The sequence below is a fragment of the Anomaloglossus baeobatrachus genome, chromosome 2 (genome assembly GCF_048569485.1).
Source record: "Anomaloglossus baeobatrachus isolate aAnoBae1 chromosome 2, aAnoBae1.hap1, whole genome shotgun sequence".
NCBI classification, from domain to species: Eukaryota; Metazoa; Chordata; class Amphibia; order Anura; family Aromobatidae; genus Anomaloglossus; species Anomaloglossus baeobatrachus.
Window position 1 is genome coordinate 409,518,840 of NC_134354.1, and position 22,407 is coordinate 409,541,246.

The 22,407-nt window shown below is 43.2% G+C and overlaps 1 protein-coding gene across 2 annotated transcripts in view; it reads right to left on the bottom strand.

The window, feature by feature from the left end:
* The window catches only part of COL9A2 (collagen type IX alpha 2 chain), a 181,964-nt gene that overhangs the window by 118,019 nt on the left and 41,538 nt on the right, over positions 1–22,407 (bottom strand). The window contains exons 5-8 of one of the 2 annotated variants that reach the window (XM_075336118.1): positions 20,770–20,823; positions 18,105–18,140; positions 17,992–18,015; positions 17,857–17,910 (exon numbers count right to left, since the gene is read on the bottom strand). In XM_075336118.1, the coding sequence (XP_075192233.1) occupies positions 17,857–17,910; positions 17,992–18,015; positions 18,105–18,140; positions 20,770–20,823 (168 nt within the window). Of the gene's footprint in view, positions 1–16,559; positions 16,604–17,856; positions 17,911–17,991; positions 18,016–18,104; positions 18,141–20,769; positions 20,824–22,407 lie in introns of those variants that run through there. The other variant, XM_075336119.1, reaches the window with a different exon arrangement.

Below are 22,407 nucleotides of genomic sequence, written 5' to 3' on the forward strand. Positions count from 1 at the left end.
TGATTGGCTCTGAGTACAGCTCTATGTGCTTATCCGGACAAGTGCTCGGGCCAGTCATCTCTGTAAAACACAAACATGATTGGTTCAGTGTGCAGCTCCGTGTGCTCATCCGGACAGACATGATTGGCTTTGAGTGCAGCTCTGTGTGCTCATCTGAACTAGTGATCAGGCCAGTCACCTTCGCAAATCACAGACATGACTGCTTCCGAGTGCAGCTCTGTGTGCTCATCCGGACTAGTGCTCAGGCCAGTCACCTCTGCAAATCACAGAAATGACTGGCTCCAAGTGCAGCTCCTTGTTCTCATCCGGACGATTGCTCGTGCCAGGCACCTCTACAAATCAGAGAAATGATTGGCTCCGAGTGCGGCTCTGTGTGCTCATTCGGACTAGTGCTCACGCCAGTCACCTCTGCAAATCACAGACATGATTGACTCCAAATGCAGCTCCGTGGGCTCATCCAGATGAGTGCAGAGCCACCAGTTGTTGATATGCACTATACTGATCCATAAATCGGACTAGGGCAGGACTAATGTAGGGCATGCTGCAATTTTTTTCTCACAGGCTGTCGAACCGAGAGAACAATCGTTCATCAGAACAGCCCTACTGAAGAACATGGGTCTGTGTGCTGTCCATGTGCTATCCAATCAAAATTCAGATACGTGTCTGCATTATATGCCCAGCTGCATGAGCCCTTAAGTTTAAAAAAAACTTGATTTGATAAATGTATTAAAGACATGACTCATTTTCTTAAAGCTACTTTAACAAAATACCTGTACGCCAGTTGGCATATAAAAAGAAGAATGGTCTACTTAAAGGGAATCTGTCAGTAGGTTTTTACTATGTAAGTTGAAACTAACATGCTGCAAGGGTTAACACAGAAAGTTCAGGCATGCCTGTTTTGTCACAATCATCTTTTGTTTATTTGCTATGTTTGTTTAAGTAGCAGAACCCTTATCATTACAGAATTGACACCTCACTGTCAATGTACAATCTCTATAGAGAGCCTGGTGTGGGCAGGACAGCTCTCTCAGCTCTGCTACATGACTAAAGCTAAAAATTCTGATTGTGTCAGACCAGCTGCAGCCATTAATCTATGTGATACATCATTGGATTTAGGATCTCTTGGCCTACATCATGCTGCTTTCAGGAGAGGTAGCAAAAAACTGCTGACATATTCCCTTTCACTGCACTAAATATAATACGACAAGTTCAGTACTTTTCAACAGTTTCTGTCTTTATTAAATTCTTGTATCTTATATAAATATGGCTAAATTTCCACCAATGTTTCAAAGATTTGCATATATTTAGAAATAATAGCATTAAAGTTATTACGTTTATATACAATAAATAGAAATATTCAGCCAGAAAATGGAAATATATAGTAAGCCTTTGTAAATATAAACCTTCTTTTCATTGTTCACAATTTCCAAGTTTTATGAATGCAGCTTCAGAGAAAAGAAGGGATATTGTTTATTCTGAGGCTGAACAACAAAGTTGGATGATAAAGGTTCACATCTAACATTGCCATTTATCACAAAGCTGCTTAGATGAGTTCAGGGCTTTGTGCAATCCAGCCAAGTTCTTCTTCACCTTAGGCCTCCTTCACACGTCCGTGTTTCTTGGAACGTGTGCCATCCATTTTTTTCACACATACCATTCGTATCCATTATAACCTATGTTGATCTTAACATCTCTGAACCATATGGAGCATGAATGACAAGGATGAATTCAAGTTGAATGGGTCTGTGAAAAACACATATAGTACACAAATGGCCTTTGTGTGTCGTTCGTGTCCTATACGTGTTTAACACTGCAAAGAATAGAAGAAGGGTATGTGCCCACGATCAGGACTCACTGTGTCCTGTACGCAGCGGGTCCTGAACTGTGGGGCCGCAAATCTCCTCTACAGGAGAACACAGGAGACTGCAACTGCTCGTACCCACGATCATAGTTCAGTGCGCTGCGGTCTCCTGCTTGTGTTCTCCCAACGGAGGACGCATGCGAATCCGCAGCAAATAATTGACATGCTGCAGTCTGGAAAGCTGCACTGCAGATCAGTGTTTACTGCGGAAAAAACAAGCACAGTGGGCACAGGATTTCTACAAATCCATTCACTGTGCTTGTACTGTACAATGCAGCGTTTTGGACTCAGCAAAAACACGCTACATCCAAAACGCTGCAATCACTGATCGTGGGTACGCAGCCTAAGGCCCCCTTCACACGTCCGTGATACACATGCGTGTTTGGTCCATTTCCGTATATACCGGAGACACGGCCAAACATGCACCAATGTTAATCTATGATTGTGGTCACACGTGCGTTATTTCATTATGTCCGTGTGTGCGTGTCCGTGATCCGTATGTGTTTGCGTTTTGCACGGATGCATGTCCGTTATCTGCACGGAGCACGCACACGTGGACACAATGAAAGTCTATGGGTATGTGCACACACGTTAGTAAACACGTATGCATCTACCTATAGTCCGTGTCCGTTTGGTGTTTTTATTTCTAGTGATGTCGGCTATTCTTTCTATTTCTGTGTATGTCGGTCAATCTCCCTGAGTCCGTCGGTTGGTCTCTCTGTCTCTCTGGATCCAGTGACAGCGGGTAACCTCAGTGACAGCTCAGCTGATCGCACGGCTGTCTTCATTAGCTGCGTGGAGGTGACCGGAGCGGCGGTGTCTTCTGCAGCTCCTGTCACCTCCATGCAGCAGCGCTGGATGCGACGCTGGACCATCCTGGAGTACGCCGGACATGGAGGGCTTATTGGGGCTGATTAAAGTGGTGAACCAGGGCATATGTGTGTGTTTTTTATTTCTAATAAAGGATTTTTTCTGGTGTGTGTGTTTATTTACTGTAATTTACAGATTAATCATGGAGGGTGTCTCATAGACGCCTGACATGATTAATCTAGGATTTAGTGGCAGCTATGGGCTGCCAATAACTCCTTATTACCCCGATTTGCCAAAGCACCAGGGCAAATCGGGAAGAGCCGGGTACAGCCCCAGAACTGTCGCATATAATGTATGCGGCAATTCTGGGCGGCTGCTGACTGATATTGTTAGGGTGGGGGGCTCCCCATAACGTGGAGCTCCCCATCCTGAGAATACCAGCCTTCAGCCGTATGGCTTTATCTGGCTGGCATTAAAATTGGGGGGGACCGCACGCCGTTTTTTTTTAATTATTTATTTATTTTACTGCACAGTATAGACACGCCCACCGGCTGCTGTGATTGGGTGCAGTGAGGCACCTGTCACTCAGTGTGGGGGCGTGTCTCACTGCAACCAATCATAGGCGCCGGTGGGCGGGGAAAGCAGGGAATAGGAGATTGTTTAATGAGCGGCCGGCTTTTTCAAAATAGTAAAAGCCGCCGCAGCAGTGTGAATGCCGTGCAGGGCCGCGCCGGGGATCGAGGAATGGTGAGTATGAGAGAGGGGGGGAAACTTCAGTTACTCGGGGGATTAGCGGTCACCGGTGAATCCTTCACAGGTGACCGCTAATCAGTACTCGACTCAGACAGAGCCGCGGTATGAGGATGAAGTCGGGTGAAGTTCACTCGAGTTCATTCTCATCGCGCAACTCTGTCTGCTGTCAGCCGACGTTTATAAACGACATTGTGCATCACACACACGGACATTCCACACGGACATTCCACGTACACATACACGTTAATTCCACACGCACACACGGACGTTCTGCACACAAACACGGCTAGCATACGCAATTCACACAGGTGCCACACGGACCATAAAAACGGACACAAAAACGGGACACGGACCCGAAAAACGGCCCGTAACACACGTGCGTGTTTTTCACGGACGTGTGAAGGGGGCCTAAGGCTGTGTGCACACACTGCATCTATTACTGTTGTTTTGATGAAGTTTTGTGGTCACAAAGATGCACCCAAATGCATGCATTTCCTTCCCACAGTAAAGTCTATGTGATTTCTATTTTGCTGTCCACACAGTGCACCTTTTTTTGGCTGTGTTTTTGAAGATGCAGCATGTCAATTCTTTTTGTGATTTTTCTCTGTTTTTTGGAGGACTGGCAGATTAATCCCCCGCTGATTCAGGGCTGGTGGGCTGGTGGGGGATTGATCCCTTGTATCTGGCCAAATGCCAGTTTCATATAAAGTCTATGGGGACAAGAATCCAGAGCAAAGGAGTAGGAGCAAGCGCTTCATACTTACAGATTCACTGGGGTGGCTGTCACACTGCTCCCGTGGCCACTCATTCACTTCCTGGGCTGCTCATTAGCTTCATTAAATATGCACTACCTCCCCCACCCCGCTGATCACGGCTCAGTCTCTGTCTGGAGCTCACAGTGGACAGTCATGTTCTATGGCATTCGCTGTGAACTTCGGATGTAGCAGAGCTGAATTGTCGTGGGACCTCGTGTGGATTATGTCAGACCTGAAGGGGTGTTTTGGGAGTTAATAAAGTGGTGAAACAGGATGCTATTTTGTATTTTATTTAAAATAAAGAATTTTTTGGGTGTTTGTGTTTATTTACTTTCACTTAGAGATTAATGATGGGGGGGTCTCATAGATGCCTCCCATTACTAATCTAGGGCTTAGTGGCAGCTGTGGGCTGCCATTAACTTCTATTACCCCAATTTCCAACGCACCAGGGCAACGAGAAGAGCCTGGTACAGCACCAGAATTGGCGCTTCTAATGGATGCACCACTTCTGGGGTGGCTGTGGGCTGCTATTGTTAGGCTGGATTGGGCCAAATAACCATGCCCCTTCCCACCCTAATAATATCAGTCCCCAGTTGTCTGCCGAGAAAAATGGGGGGGGAACCAAAGGTAATTGTTTTTTTGTTTTTTTTTAATAAATCAAATAATAAAAGAAAAAGTGGGGGATCCCCTCTATTTTTCATAACCAGCCAAGGTACAGCAGACAGCTGAGGGTTAAAGCCCACAGCTGCTGCTGTTCCTGTTCTGGACATGAAAAATGGAAGGACCCCACTTTATTTTTTTTACCAAAAAATAATTAAAAAAACAGCTGGCCAAGCTAGCTATTGCTGTGTCTATTGAATTATTCTGTTATTTATTTCCATCTATTCTACATGTTCTTTCTTTCTATGTTATCTATATGTTCTTTCTATCTATCCATTATTTTTCTTCTATCTACAGTATCTACTCTCGCTATCAATTATCCTATCATAATTTTTTTTGTAATTTAAAAAAGGCATAAAAAACGCCTTAACAAAAACGTGGCAAAACATCATGCATTTTTGGGGTCACAAGCTGTGTTTCTATGACCACAGGATAAAAAGATACAACCAAGATGCACTCAGAAAAAGATGCAGTATGTGCACATAGCCTTATTATTTCTTTCTCCATACCAGAAAAAAACCTGATGGTAAAAACAAAAACACATATGACACACTGAAGGTAAAAACGGACACACATACAGTATGACACATTGATGGTAAAAACGGACACACAGATGACACACTGATGGTAAAAACAGACACACGGATGACACACTGATGGTAAAAATGGACACACAGATGACACACTGATGGTAAAATCAGACACACAGATGACACACTGATGGTAAAAACAGACACACAGATGACACACTGATGGTAAAAACAGACACACGGATGACACACTGATGGTAAAAACCGACACACGGATGACACACTGATGGTAAAAACAGACACACGGATGACACACTGATGTAAAAAACGGACACACGGATGACACACTGATGGTAAAAACAGACACACGGATGACACACTGATGGTAAAAACAGACACATGGATGACACACTGATGGTAAAAACAGACACACGGATGACACACTGATGTAAACACGGACACACGGATGACACACTGATGGTAAAAACAGACACACGGATGACACACTGATGGTAAAAACAGACACACGGATGACACACTGATGTAAAAAACGGACACATGGATGACACACTGATGGTAAAAACGGACACACGGATGACACACTGATGGTAAAAACAGACACACGGATGACACACTGATGTAAAAAACGGACACATGGATGACACACTGATGGTAAAAACAGACACATGGATGACACACTGATGGTAAAAACAGACACACGGATGACACACGGTAAAAACGGACACACGGATGACACACTGATGGTAAAAATGGACACACAGATGACACACTGATGGTAACACACAGATGACGCATTTATGGTAAAAACGGACACGGATGACGGATGACACACTGATGGTAAAAACAGACACACGGATGACACATTGATAGTAAAAACGGACACATGGATAACATGCTGATGGTAAAAACAGACACAAGGATGACACACTGATGGTAAAAACAGACACAAGGATGACACACTGATGGTACAAACAGATACACAGATGACACACTGATGGTAAAAACGGACACACAGTTGGTAAAAACTGACACATGGATGACACACTGATGGTAAAAACAGACACTCAGATGACATGCTGATGATAAAAACAGACACACAGATGACACACTGATGGTAAAAACCGACACATGGATGACACACTGATGGTAAAAACAGACACATGGATAAAATACTGATGGTAAAAACAGACACACAGATGACATGCTGATGATTAAAACAGACACACAGATGACACACTGATGGTAAAAACGGACACACGGATGACACACTGATGGTAAAAACAGACACATGGATAACATACTGATGGTAAAAACAGACAGACACACAGATGACACACTGATGGTAAAAACAGACACACGGATGACACACTGATGGTAAAAACAGACACACAGATGACACGCTGATGGTAAAAACGGACACACAGTTGGTAAAAACTGACACATGGATGACACACTGATGGTAAAAACAGACACTCAGATGACACACTGATGGTAAAAACCGACACACGGATGACACACTGATGGTAAAAACGGACACACAGTTGGTAAAAACTGACACATGGATGACACACTGATGATAAAAACAGACACACAGATGACACACTGATGGTAAAAACCGACACATGGATGACACACTGATGGTAAAAACAGACACACAGATGACATGCTGATGATTAAAACAGACACACAGATGACACACTGATGGTAAAAACGGACACACGGATGACACACTGATGGTAAAAACAGACACATGGATAACATACTGATGGTAAAAACAGACAGACACACAAATGACACACTGATGGTAAAAACAGACACACAGATGACACACTGATGGTAAAAACAGACACACGGATGACACATTGATGGTAAAAACCGACACACGGATGACACACTGATGGTAAAAACAGACACACGGATGACACATTGATGGTAAAAACCGACACACGGATGACACACTGATGGTAAAAACGGACACACGGATGACACACTGATGGTAAAAACAGACACACAGATGACACACTGATGTAAAAAACGTACACATGGATGACACACTGATGGTAAAAACAGACACACGGATGACACACGGATGACACACTGATGGTAAAAACAGACACATGGATAACATACTGATGTAAAAAATGGACACATGGATGACACACTGATGGAAAAAACAGACACACGGATGACACACGGATGACACACTGATGGTAAAAACAGACACACAGATGACACACGGATGACACACTGATGTAAAAAACGGACACATGGATGACACACTGATGGTAAAAACAGACACACGGATGACACACTGATGGTAAAAACAGACACACGGATGACACACGGATGTAAAAGACGGACACATGGATGACACACTGATGGTAAAAACAGACACACGGATGACACACTGATAGTAAAAACAGACACGGATGACACACTGATGGTAAAAACAGACACAAGGATGACACACTGATGGAAACAGACACAGATGACACATTGATGGTAAAAATGGACACGGATGACACACTGATGGTAAAAACAGACACATGGATGACACACTGATGTAAAAAACGGACAAATGGATGACACACTGATGGTAAAAACAGACACACGGATGACACACTGATGGTAAAAACGGACACAAGGATGACACACAGATGGTAAAAACAGACACACGGATGACACACTGATGTAAAAATGGACACATGGATGACACACTGATGGTAAAAACAGACACACGGATGACACACTGATGGTAAAAACAGACACACAGATGACACACTGATGGTAAAAACCGACACACGGATGACACACTGATGGTAAAAACAGACACACGGATGACGCACTGATGTAAAAAACGGACACACGGATGACACACTGATGGTAAAAACAGACACACGGATGACACACTGATGTAAACACGGACACAAGGATGACACACTGATGTAAAAAACGGACACATGGATGACACACTGATGGTAAAAACAGACATACGGATGACACACTGATGGTAAAAACGGACGCAAGGATGACACACTGATGGTAACAGACACAGATGACACATTGATGGTAAAAACAGACACGGATGACACACTGATGTAAAAAACGGACACACGGATGACACACTGATGGTAAAAACAGACACATGGATGACAAACTGATGGTAAAAACAGACACACAGATGACACACTGATGGTAAAAACACACACGGATGACACATTGATGGTAAAAACTGACTGATGACACAATGATGGTAAAAACAGACACACAGATGACATGCTGATGGTAAAAACAGACACACGGATGACACACTGATGGTAAAAACAGACACACGGATGACACACTGATGGTAAAAACAGACACAAGGATGACACACTGATGGTAAAAACAGACACAAGGATGACACACTGATGGTAAAAACAGACACAAGGATGACACACTGATGGTAAAAACAGACACACGGATGACACACCGATGGTAAAAACGGACACAAGGATGACACACTGATGGTAAAAACAGACACACGGATGACACATTGATAGTAAAAACGGACACATTGATGACACACTGATGGTAAAAACAGACACATGGATAACATACTGATGGTAAAAACAGACACACAGATGACACACTGATGGTAAAAACGGACACACAGATGGTAAAAACTGACACATGGATGACACACTGATGGTAAAACCAGACACATGGATGACACACTGATGGTAAAAACAGACACATGGATGACACACTGATGGTAAAAACAAACACACGGATGGCACATTGATAGTAAAAACGGACACATTGATGATACACTGATGGTAAAAACAGACACATGGATAACATACTGATGGTAAAAACAGACAGACACACAGATGACACACTGATGGTAAAAACAGACACACAGATGACACGCTGATGGTAAAAACGGACACACAGATCATAAAAACTGACACATGGATGACACACTGATGGTAAAAACAGACACATGGATAACATACTGATGATAAAAACAGAGACACAGATGACACACTGATGGTAAAAACGGACACACGGATGACACACTGATGGTAAAAACAGACACATGGATAACATACTGATGGTAAAAACAGACAGACACACAGATGACACACTGATGGTAAAAACCGACACACGGATGACACACTGATGGTAAAAACGGACACACGGATGACACACTGATGGTAAAAACAGACACACGAATGACACACGGATGTAAAAAACGGACACACAGATGACACGCTGATGGTAAAAACAGACACACGGATGACACATGGATGACACACTGATGGTAAAAACAGACACACGGATGACACATGGATGACACACTGATGGTAAAAACAGACACATGGATGACACACTGATGTAAAAACGGACACACGGATGACACACTGATGTAAAAAACGGACACATGGATGACACACTGATGGTAAAAACGGACACACGGATGACACACTGATGGTAAAACCAGACACATGGATGACACACTGATGGTAAAACCAGACACACGGATGACACACTGATGGTAAAAACAGACACACAGATGACACGCTGATGGTAAAAACGGACACACAGATGGTAAAAACTGACACATGGATAACATACTGATGGTAAAAACAGACACACAGATGACACACTAATGGTAAAAACAGACACACAGATGACACACTGATGTAAAAAACGGACACATGGATGACACACTGATGGTAAAAACAGACACACGGATGACACACTGATGGTAAAAACGGACACAAGGATGACACACTGATGGTAAAAACAGACACACGGATGACACACTGATGTAAAAAACGGACACATGGATGACATACTGATGGTAAAAACGGACACACGGATGACACACTGATGGTAAAAACAGACACACGGATGACACACGGTAAAAACGGACACACGGATGACACACTGATGGTAAAAATGGACACACAAATGACACACTGATGGTAACACACAGATGACGCATTTATGGTAAAAACGGACACGGATGACACATTGATAGTAAAAACGGACACATTGATGACACACTGATGGTAAAAACAGACACATGGATAACATACTGATGGTAAAAACAGACACACAGATGACACGCTGATGGTAAAAACGGACACACAGTTGGTAAAAACAGACACATGGATGACACACTGATGGTAAAAACAAACACACAGATGGCACATTGATAGTAAAAACGGACACATTGATGACACACTGATGGTAAAAACAGACACATGGATAACATACTGATGGTAAAAACAGACAGACACACAGATGACACACTGATGGTAAAAACAGACACACAGATGACACGCTGATGGTAAAAACGGACACACAGATCATAAAAACTGACACATGGATGACACACTGATGGTAAAAACAGACACATGGATAACATACTGATGATAAAAACAGAGACACAGATGACACACTGATGGTAAAAACGGACACACGGATGACACACTGATGGTAAAAACAGACACATGGATAACATACTGATGGTAAAAACAGACAGACACACAGATGACACACTGATGGTAAAAACCGACACACGGATGACACACTGATGGTAAAAACGGACACACGGATGACACACTGATGGGAAAAACAGACACACGAATGACACACGGATGTAAAAAACGGACACATGGATGACACACTGATGGTAAAAACAGACACACGGATGACACATGGATGACACACTGATGGTAAAAACAGACACATGGATGACACACTGATGTAAAAACGGACACACGGATGACACACTGATGTAAAAAACGGACACATGGATGACACACTGATGGTAAAAACGGACACACGGATGACACACTGATGGTAAAACCAGACACATGGATGACACACTGATGGTAAAAACAGACACACAGATGACACGCTGATGGTAAAAACGGACACACAGATGGTAAAAACTGACACATGGATAACATACTGATGGTAAAAACAGACACACAGATGACACACTGATGGTAAAAACAGACACACGGATGACACACTGATGTAAAAAACGGACACACGGATGACACACAGATGGTAAAAACTGACACATGGATAACATACTGATGATGAAAACAGACACACAGATGACACACTGATGGTAAAAACAGACACACGGATGACACACTGATGTAAAAAACGGACACATGGATGACACACTGATGGTAAAAACAGACACACGGGTGACACACTGATGTAAAAAACGGACACATGGATGACACACTGATGGTAAAAACAGACACACGGATGACACACTGATGGTAAAAACAGACACACGGATGACACACTGATGGTAAAAACAGACACACGGATGACACATTGATAGTAAAAACGGACACATTGATGATACACTGATGGTAAAAACAGACACATGGATAACATACTGATGGTAAAACCAGACACATGGATGACACACTGATGGTAAAAACAGACACACAGATGACACACTGATGGTAAAAACGGACACACAGATGGTAAAAACTGACACATGGATGACACACTGATGGTAAAACCAGACACATGGATGACACACTGATGGTAAAACCAGACACATGGATGACACACTGATGGTAAAAACAGACACACAGATGACACGCTGATGGTAAAAACGGACACACATATGGTAAAAACTGACACATGGATAACATACTGATGGTAAAAACAGACACACAGATGACACACTGATGGTAAAAACAGACACACGGATGACACACTGATGTAAAAAACGGACACATGGATGACACACTGATGGTAAAAACAGACACACGGATGACACACTGATGTAAAAAACGGACACATGGATGACATACTGATGGTAAAAACGGACACAAGGATGACACACTGATGGTAAAAACAGACACACGGATGACACACTGATGTAAAAAACGGACACATGGATGACATACTGATGGTAAAAACGGACACACGGATGACACACTGATGGTAAAAACAGACACACGGATGACACACGGTAAAAACGGACACACGGATGACACACTGATGGTAAAAACGGACACACAAATGACACACTGATGGTAACACACAGATGACGCATTTATGGTAAAAACGGACACGGATGACACACTGATGGTAAAAACAGACACATGGATAACATACTGATGGTAAAAACAGACACACAGATGACACGCTGATGGTAAAAACGGACACACAGTTGGTAAAAACTGACACATGGATGACACACTGATGGTAAAAACAGACACACGGATGGCACATTGATAGTAAAAACGGACACATTGATGACACACTGATGGTAAAAACAGACACATGGATAACATACTGATGGTAAAAACAGACACACAGATGACACACTGATGGTAAAAACAGACACATGGATAACATGCTGATGGTAAAAACGGACACACAGATCATAAAAACTGACACACGGATGACACACTGATGGTAAAAACAGACACACGGATGGCACATTGATAGTAAAAACGGACACATTGATGACACACTGATGGTAAAAACAGACACATGGATAACATACTGATGATAAAAACAGAGACACAGATGACACACTGATGGTAAAAACGGACACACGGATGACACACTGATGGTAAAAACAGACACATGGATAACATACTGATGGTAAAAACAGACAGACACACAGATGACACACTGATGGTAAAAACCGACACACGGATGACACACTGATGGTAAAAAGGGACACACGGATGACACACTGATGGTAAAAACAGACACACGAATGACACACGGATGTAAAAAACGGACACATGGATGACACACTGATGGTAAAAACAGACACACGGATGACACATGGATGACACACTGATGGTAAAAACAGACACATGGATGACACACTGATGTAAAAACGGACACACGGATGACACACTGATGTAAAAAACGGACACATGGATGACACACTGATGGTAAAAACGGACACACGGATGACACACTGATGGTAAAAACAGACACACGGATGACACACTGATGTAAAAAACGGACACATGGATGACACACGGATGGTAAAAACAGACACACGGATGACACACGGTAAAAACGGACACACGGATGACACACTGATGGTAAAAACAGACACACGGATGACACACTGATGGTAACACACAGATGACGCATTTACAGTTAGGTCCAGAAATATTTGGACAGTGACACAATTTTCGCGAGTTGGGCTCTGCATGCCACCACATAGGATTTGAAATGAAACCTCTACAACAGAATTCAAGTGCAGATTGTAACGTTTAATTTGAAGGTTTGAACAAAAATATCTGATAGAAATTGTAGGAATTGTACACATTTCTTTACAAACACTCCACATTTTAGGAGGTCAAAAGTAATTGGACAAATAAACCAAACCCAAACAAAATATTTTTATTTTCAATATTTTGTTGCGAATCCTTTGGAGGCAATCACTGCCTTAAGTCTGGAACCCATGGACATCACCAAACGCTGGGTTTCCTCCTTCTTAATGCTTTGCCAGGCCTTTACAGCCGCAGCCTTCAGGTCTTGCTTGTTTGTGGGTCTTTCCGTCTTAAGTCTGGATTTGAGCAAGTGAAATGCATGCTCAATTGGGTTAAGATCTGGTGATTGACTTGGCCATTGCAGAATGTTCCACTTTTTTGCACTCATGAACTCCTGGGTAGCTTTGGCTGTATGCTTGGGGTCATTGTCCATCTGTACTATGAAGTGCCGTCCGATCAACTTTGCGGCATTTGGCTGAATCTGGGCTGAAAGTATATCCCGGTACACTTCAGAATTCATCCGGCTACTCTTGTCTGCTGTTATGTCATCAATAAACACAAGTGACCCAGTGCCATTGAAAGCCATGCATGCCCATGCCATCACGTTGCCTCCACCATGTTTTACAGAGGATGTGGTGTGCCTTGGATCATGTGCCGTTCCCTTTCTTCTCCAAACTTTTTTCTTCCCATCATTCTGGTACAGGTTGATCTTTGTCTCATCTGTCCATAGAATACTTTTCCAGAACTGAGCTGGCTTCATGAGGTGTTTTTCAGCAAATTTAATTCTGGCCTGTCTATTTTTGGAATTGATGAATGGTTTGCATCTAGATGTGAACCCTTTGTATTTACTTTCATGGAGTCTTCTCTTTACTGTTGACTTAGAGACAGATACACCTACTTCACTGAGAGTGTTCTGGACTTCAGTTAATGTTGTGAACGGGTTCTTCTTCACCAAAGAAAGTATGCGGCGATCATCCACCACTGTTGTCATCCGTGGACGCCCAGGCCTTTTTGAGTTCCCAAGCTCACCAGTCAATTCCTTTTTTCTCAGAATGTACCCGACTGTTGATTTTGCTACTCCAAGCATGTCTGCTATCTCTCTGATGGATTTTTTCTTTTTTTTCAGCCTCAGGATGTTCTGCTTCACCTCAATTGAGAGTTCCTTAGACCGCATGTTGTCTGGTCACAGCAACAGCTTCCAAATGCAAAACCACACACCTGTAATCAACCCCAGACCTTTTAACTACTTCATTGATTACAGGTTAACGAGGGAGACGCCTTCAGAGTGTCACTGTCCAAATATTTCTGGCCCTGACTGTATGGTAAAAACGGACACGGATGACACACTGATGGTAAAAACAGACACATGGATGACACACTGATGGTAAAAATGGACACACTGATGGTAAAAACAGACTCTCGGATGGTAAATATGGACACACGGATAACATACTGATGGTAAAAACGGACACATGGATAACACACTGATGGTAAAAACAAACACACGGATGGTAAAAATGGACACATGGATGGTAAAATTTGACACCCAGATGACACACTGATGGTAAAAACGGACACACGGATGACACACTGATGGTAAAAACAGACAAACGGATGGTAAAAAAGTACACATGGATGACAAAGTGATGGTAAACACGGACACATCAATGGTAAAAACAGACACACGAATGACACACTGATGGTAAAAACGGACACACGGATGATAACAAACACACGGATGACACACGAATGGTTAAACCGTACACAACGGATGGCACAATGATTTAAAAAAAAAAAAGCACAAGAATGACACTGATGGTAAAAACAAACACATTGATGGTAAAAACGGACTCTCAGGTGACACACTGATGGTAAAAACTGACACACAGAGGATACACTGATGATAAAAACGAGCACATGGATGGTAAAAATGGATACACGGATGACACACGGATGGTAAAGCATTCAAGGAAAAGTGTAGAAGGGGTTAACGCCGTGCATCAGCCAAAATGAAACTGTAGAAGAGTTGATGAATAATATCTTTCTTTTTATTTCATCGGTCTACACTTTTCGAGGTTAAAAACCTCTTCATCAGGACCAGTACATCAACAGGCTTTTTGTTGATGTACTGGTCCTGAGGAAGAGGTTTTTAACCTCAAAACGTGGAGACCGATGAAATAAAAAGAAATATATATTCATCAACTCTTCTACAGTTTCAATTTGGCTGATGCGCGGCGTTAACCCCTTCTACACTTCTCTTTGAACGCTCATCCACGTGGGGCTGCAGCAGACACCATTATCTCATGCTTGTCAGTAGTTGTGACTTTCACAACCAAACTAGGTGAGTGTATATCTCCTATATACTGCACTTTTCATCTGGTGTTACACTATTAGCGCTTCTTAATTTTAGATTTACATGTTTTTACCAAACAGACACACGGATAACACACTGATGGTAAAAACAAGCACACGGATGATAAAATAGGACACACGGACGACACACTGTTGGTAAAAATGGACACACTGATGGTAAAAACATATACACAAATGACACAATGATGGTAAAAACAAACACACGGATGGTAAAAACAGACACACGGTGGACACAATGTTTGTAAAAACGGACACACTGATGGTAAAAATGGACAAACTAATGGTAAAAGCAGACACACGCATGGGAAAACGGACACACCGATTACACATTGATGGCAACAACGCCATACGAATGGTGAAAACGTACACATGGATGAGACACTGATGGTAAAATTGGACACGGATGGTAAAAATGGACATATGGATGGTAAAAAAAAACCCCACAGATGACACACTGAGGACACATTGAAAACACATTAATGGAAAACACTGATGACAATAGTAACAGTTTTTCACTTACGTGTTTTATTGGCACATGTGGAGAGGGCCTAAGGGGCATTTACACTGCAAGTTAATCGTGAACAAAATGTGTTAAAAACGCCTGTTTCACAATTATCTTGATGTGTAAACAGACTACAGATCACCTGATGAACTAGAAAAATACTCAATCATTGGGTGAAATTATTTTTATACAGCACAAAAGATCATTGTTCTTTGTGGTGAATCGTCTTACGTAAACAGGACTCACTGCAGAGCACTTTGGCAGTCTGTAGGCACTAAGCGATCTAGCATAGTTTTTTGGGGGGGTCTGCCTATGTCACAGTTATAATCAGGCACTCCTATATAACCATGTTCAGATTATGGGATTGGATCCTACCTGAGCATCCTAAATAATCCAGAAGTGTCGAGCGGTGCAAACCAAACATTGTCACCCATATATCATGGTGGGGCAAAATCATTAAAATTTACCTTTCTACCTTCTTGTTGTCCCTCAGTCTCCATTCTCCCCTCTACTTTCATTGACTTCATAGATATTGATTCAAATCCTACGTTTCAAAGGCCTCCTTCTCACCTTAGTGATTCTGGTGCGTACTGTATATTACTGTTTTTTCACGTACCAGAATCACGGACATATGCAGACCCATTAAAATCAATGGGTCTGTGCACACATCAGCGATACCTCACTGACGTGTTTCTGTGCGGAGCACATCCGTGTCTGTGTGTTCCGCACTGAGACAAATCTGTTTTTCTCTGGCATCACTGATGTCACATGGACCACACAGTGGTGTGATTCGTGTAACACGTACCAGAAAAACACGTATCTTTGAATTAAAATTATTTTTATACTCACCATGCTGTCGGCCGCTGCGGTCACCTGCTGGAGGCCGGCTAATTATGCTCATGAATATTTACTGCACTGTGAGCCAGAAGTAACAGCAGTGGTGGGACAGAGTTGGCCGGAGACAGCAGCGGGAGATATCAGCATGACGGAGAGCAGCGGCATGGACAGGTGATTATAGAAGTGCCTGATCTCTGTGTGCTATCATGGATAGCACACGGAGAACACACGTGTGCCAAAATCACAGCACACAGAGGGCCATCTGCGTCTATAACACATCAGTGAAAAACGTGTGTTTTTTCACTGACATGTGAAAGAGGCCAAAGGGGGTGTATTAATTTATGGTGAGCACTTTGCCCACAAAAGCATTTTATCTATGAGCATTTAAGCAAACAAAAAAACATATTCCATTTCTGGATAAAAAGATAATTATTAATCGTGGTGCTAAATTTGACATGTGTTGTATCAGAAATCCTACCTTTGGTCCTGTGGCTCCAATTTCTCCAGGAAGACCAACAGGTCCTGGATTTCCCTTTAAAAAAAAACCCATATCAGCTAATCTTTTTACTATTAAGGTTGTAATATTAGTAATAAAGAGTGAGGCGACACTTACTGGAAGTCCAGCAACGCCAGGGCCCTAATATGAAAGGGAAAAGATAAATAAATTGTGTTTACATTACTACAATAAAAAAATAATCAAGCGATCAAGGAAACGGTCATACTTACTGGTTTTCCGGGTGGTCCTGGAAGTCCAGGCTGGCCCTGTGTAACACAATAATTAAAGAAAATTATATTACATTTCAAGAAATTGCATGCAACTAATACTCCATGAACTATTTATTAATCACTATATACTATTTGCCTTCAAAAATATACCTTCGTTCTGCTCAATGGTTTTTTAAGCCTCCAGGACTTCAACACCGTTACAAGGAACCGGCGGATACAGGTTGTTTGGGTGGCGGGTTGAAGGGAGAGGGACAATGGGAATGGGCTGTGGCAGGAAGGGGCTGCAGCAGAGTAGGCTGAGCCACCGACTACCGCTACAACCGGTAGCGTTTCCATGGTTCTTATAATAAAAATGAACTCTCAAGTTTGGTTATGTAACATTTAAGTGATGTGCCTCCCCTGTGTGGGATGAGAAATTGTGAATTAAAAATGTTATTTTTTTTCTTTTTCAGTTAAACAAAAATAAATCTCTGGGTGTCCTGTAGCTCGGGGACGAGCTACGTTTAACCAAGGGGGAATGTGACGCCCCTGGACTAGTCAGGGCGTCACAGGGTACTGCACTTTCTACTCTTTGCTGCAGGGCTCAAACACCCATGGTTCTGGGTTCGCAACCTATGGTACTGCCTCCATCAACATCCAAATCCCAACCACACCTCACACCACACCCTGTCAAGCACACCAGTGACCTGCCTAGCTGGAATAGGGCCACCTACCTAGGGGTCAGGCAGTCTGGTGGGAGGGAAGGAGACAGAGCAGTGTTAGCCCTCAAGAAGTGAGGAGCTTAGGGAGTAGTGGCTCCCTGTAGGTAGCAGGTTGGGTCGCAGATGGTGGTCTGGGCCCGGATGAGACCCAGTCGCAGGGGATTGAGGCTGGGTGCCTAGACCCGGTCTTGGAGGACGGTCAGTATCTCGAGCCTAATCACCGGTCTTGGACTGAAATCACGGTGGGGTACAGAACCCTAGGTCGGGGAGTAGCTTCAGGTAACCCGGCAATTAAACTGTGGAGGATAGTGACTTCATAGACTGTCCCCAAGAAGCTCAGAGATTTGGGGCACTAGTTCAATGAGGGGGATAGCGCTTTCCAATCCACCCAGCCCACAGAAATCCCACGCGTGATCCCTTGAGAGTGCAGCTCTACTACCAACAAGTAGGGAGCGGGTCAGCTTTAAGCCAACGGGCCACCTTTGTGCACGGAGGCAGGCTCCGGATCACCTGGCAGTACCAGAGGGGACGGATACCCGGACGAGCTCCCCAAGAGGGCAGTGGCACCCAGAGACTTTGTTTACCTTGTTGTCAGAGTCTGCTTTGCGGTCGCATCATCACCAACACTGCCTGAGTATATGGTCCTCCCCTGCTTGCAATCAGCCCTGCGCTCCCCTACACCTCCACTACCTCCATACAGAGTCCCGGGGTCTACCCTACCCGTGGCTGCCCCGTTCCATCTCCCCCGGGTACTCCCATTGACAGCGGCGGTACTCCCCTTAATGCGAACCATGGGTGGCGTCACAAACGCTTATCCCCTGTAAATATACCCCCTTTTACATTTGAAGTGGCCGCGAGCCCCTGGGTACGGAGACCCTCGAGTCACAGCAGACCCTGGATTCGAGCAGTTCGACCGCTGCAGGGGCTGCACAGAATAATGGGCCCCACATTGTCCTCCATACAGAATATTGGGACCCACATAGTCCTCCATACAGAATAATGGGCCCCACATAGCCCTCCATACAGAATAATGGGCCTCACATAGCCCTCCATACAGAATAATGGGCCCCACATAGCCCTCCATACAGTATAATGGGCCCTATCAAGCCCTCCATACAGTATAATGTACCCCACATAGTCCTCCATACAGAATAATGGGCGCCTGGCATCGCGGGCCAAATAAAATTGGACTGAGAGTCAGGTTTGGACTGCAGACCAGAGTTTGACATATCTTATCTAAATTGTGCAAAACTGCAATAAGATTTCTAAAAGAAGTGACATGCTGTGTTTATGGGAAAAAAGCACCACAGGTCAAAACACGCAGGAAAAAAATTGCACCATGTGTATAAGGTTTTATAAATCTCATTCAATTTGCTATTACTATAAAACACTGCTTTTTTTATTAATCAAAATGCATCAAGAACGTTACGTGTGAATGAGCCCTTAACATACCATTAACCGCTTCTGCAAGGTAACCCACTGTGGCTGCTAGTGACGGGAAGCACAATAATACTTAGTAGTGACCAGCACTGGCAATCATGGCATAACTAGGTGAGCCTGGCAATATTTTCCAAATTTGTGGTTATCATGACATACAGTATCTAATGTCTGCCAAAGTCCTAGTTCACATAATGTTCTGATATCTAGTGCTTCAGGCACTGCAATTATGTCAGATATTGTATATACTATTACTGTGGGGCATGTCCATTGCATGGGAGGACCTTTCTATGGCTGATTTTTTTCTACAGGGGTGCCTCAAAATAATGGAAGCAAATACCTCTGCCAATAGCCCATGTTGCAAGGTAGCCTGGCTCTTACTACAGTATGTGCCAAATTACCAGTCATGCAGCCTGTTATTATTATTCATTTTGATGTAAAAAAAAAAGATAAGCCCAGGTCAACAAGGCTGCCAATATACACAATGTATATAAAGGCTAAAAAATAGAAATTCATCAGTTACTTACCTTTGCTCCATAACGACCTGGTGGACCTGGATCTCCTTTAGCACCTATTAGTCCCTGCAAGAAAAATGCATTTGGTGTCACAAGAAACTATGGTATGATGGACCTGGCTGTAATGAGGTCCATGGCTGTTGGTTCATGGATTAATTAGAAGGCTTTTTTGTCTATTATTTATTTATTTATTATGTTTCTCATCAACATATTCCACAGTGCTTTACAGACAGTCATTACTCACTGTCTCCATTGGGGCTCAAAAAAAAATAATTCCTTATCAGTATGTCATTGTATCGTGGGACAAAAATGGAGTTACATAGTTACATAGTTACTTAGGTTGAAAAAAGACCTAGGTCCATCTAGTTCAACCTTCCTCCACCAGTTCTACATTTGGTCCCTAAGTAATTTATAACCAGCAATGTTGTGTGTGCTGAGGAAATCATCCAGCCCTTTTTTGAAAGCTGTTATAGTATCTGCCATTACTACCTCTTGTGGTAGGGCATTCCACAGTCTGACCGCTCTAACTGTAAAGAACCCTTTCCTATTTAGCTGCCGGAATCGCTTTTCTTCCACTCGCAGTGAGTGCCCCCTGGTCCTTAGTATTGTCTTCGGAAGAAATAAGTCATGTGCCAGTCCTTTATATTGACCACACATATATTTATACATATAAATGACATCTCCTCTGAGACGTCTTTTTTCTAAGCTAAACATATCTAACTTTTTCAACCTGTCATCATATGGGAGGCCTTCCATTCCTTGTAATAATCTAGTTGCCTGCCTTTGAACTACCAGGAGGAATCCCTCGTAAACTCGATGAGAATATACATACTCCTTCCAGAAGTTGTCCTAGGTCAGACTTGAACTCAGGACCCCAGTATTACAAAACAACCCTCCCCATTGCTAATCTAGGGCTTAGTGACAGCTGTGGGCTGTTTTAAACCCTTTATTACACCGATAGCCACCACACCAGGGCAATCGGGAAGAGCTGGGTAAAGTGCTGGGACTGTCACATCTAATGGATGTAACAATTCTGAGTGGCTGCAGGCTATTTTTAAGCTGAGTGGCAGCCAAATAAGCATGAATCTCACCAGCCTGAGAATATCAGCCCTCAGCTGTCGGAATTTATCTTATCGGTTCCTCTTATTTTGATACACAGCCAAGATAAGTGCATGGCTTCGGGCTGCAGCCTGTAGCCATATGTTCAATGTGGCCAAAACTGAACTGATCATCTTTCCTCCATCTCCCCTACACTCTCTACCTGATCTATCTATTACAATAAATAACATCACGCTCTCCCCAGCACCTAAAGTTCGATGCCTCGGAGTGACCTTTGACTCTGCCTTGTCCTTTATACCACACATTCAATCCCTCACCACCTCCTGACGTCTTCAACTCAAAAATATTTCCAGAATCCATCCCTTCCTCAATTCTCAATCTACAAAAATGCTAGTGCATGCTCTCATAATCTCCCGCCTCGACTACTGCAACATCCTCCTCTGTGGTCTCCCTGCTAACACGCTCGCCCCTCTCTAGTCCATCCTTAATTCTGCTGCCCGACTGATCCATCTATCTCCTCAATACCACCCCGCTTCTCCTCTTTGCAAGTCCCTTCACTGGCTCCCAATCTTCCACTTCAAATCACTAACA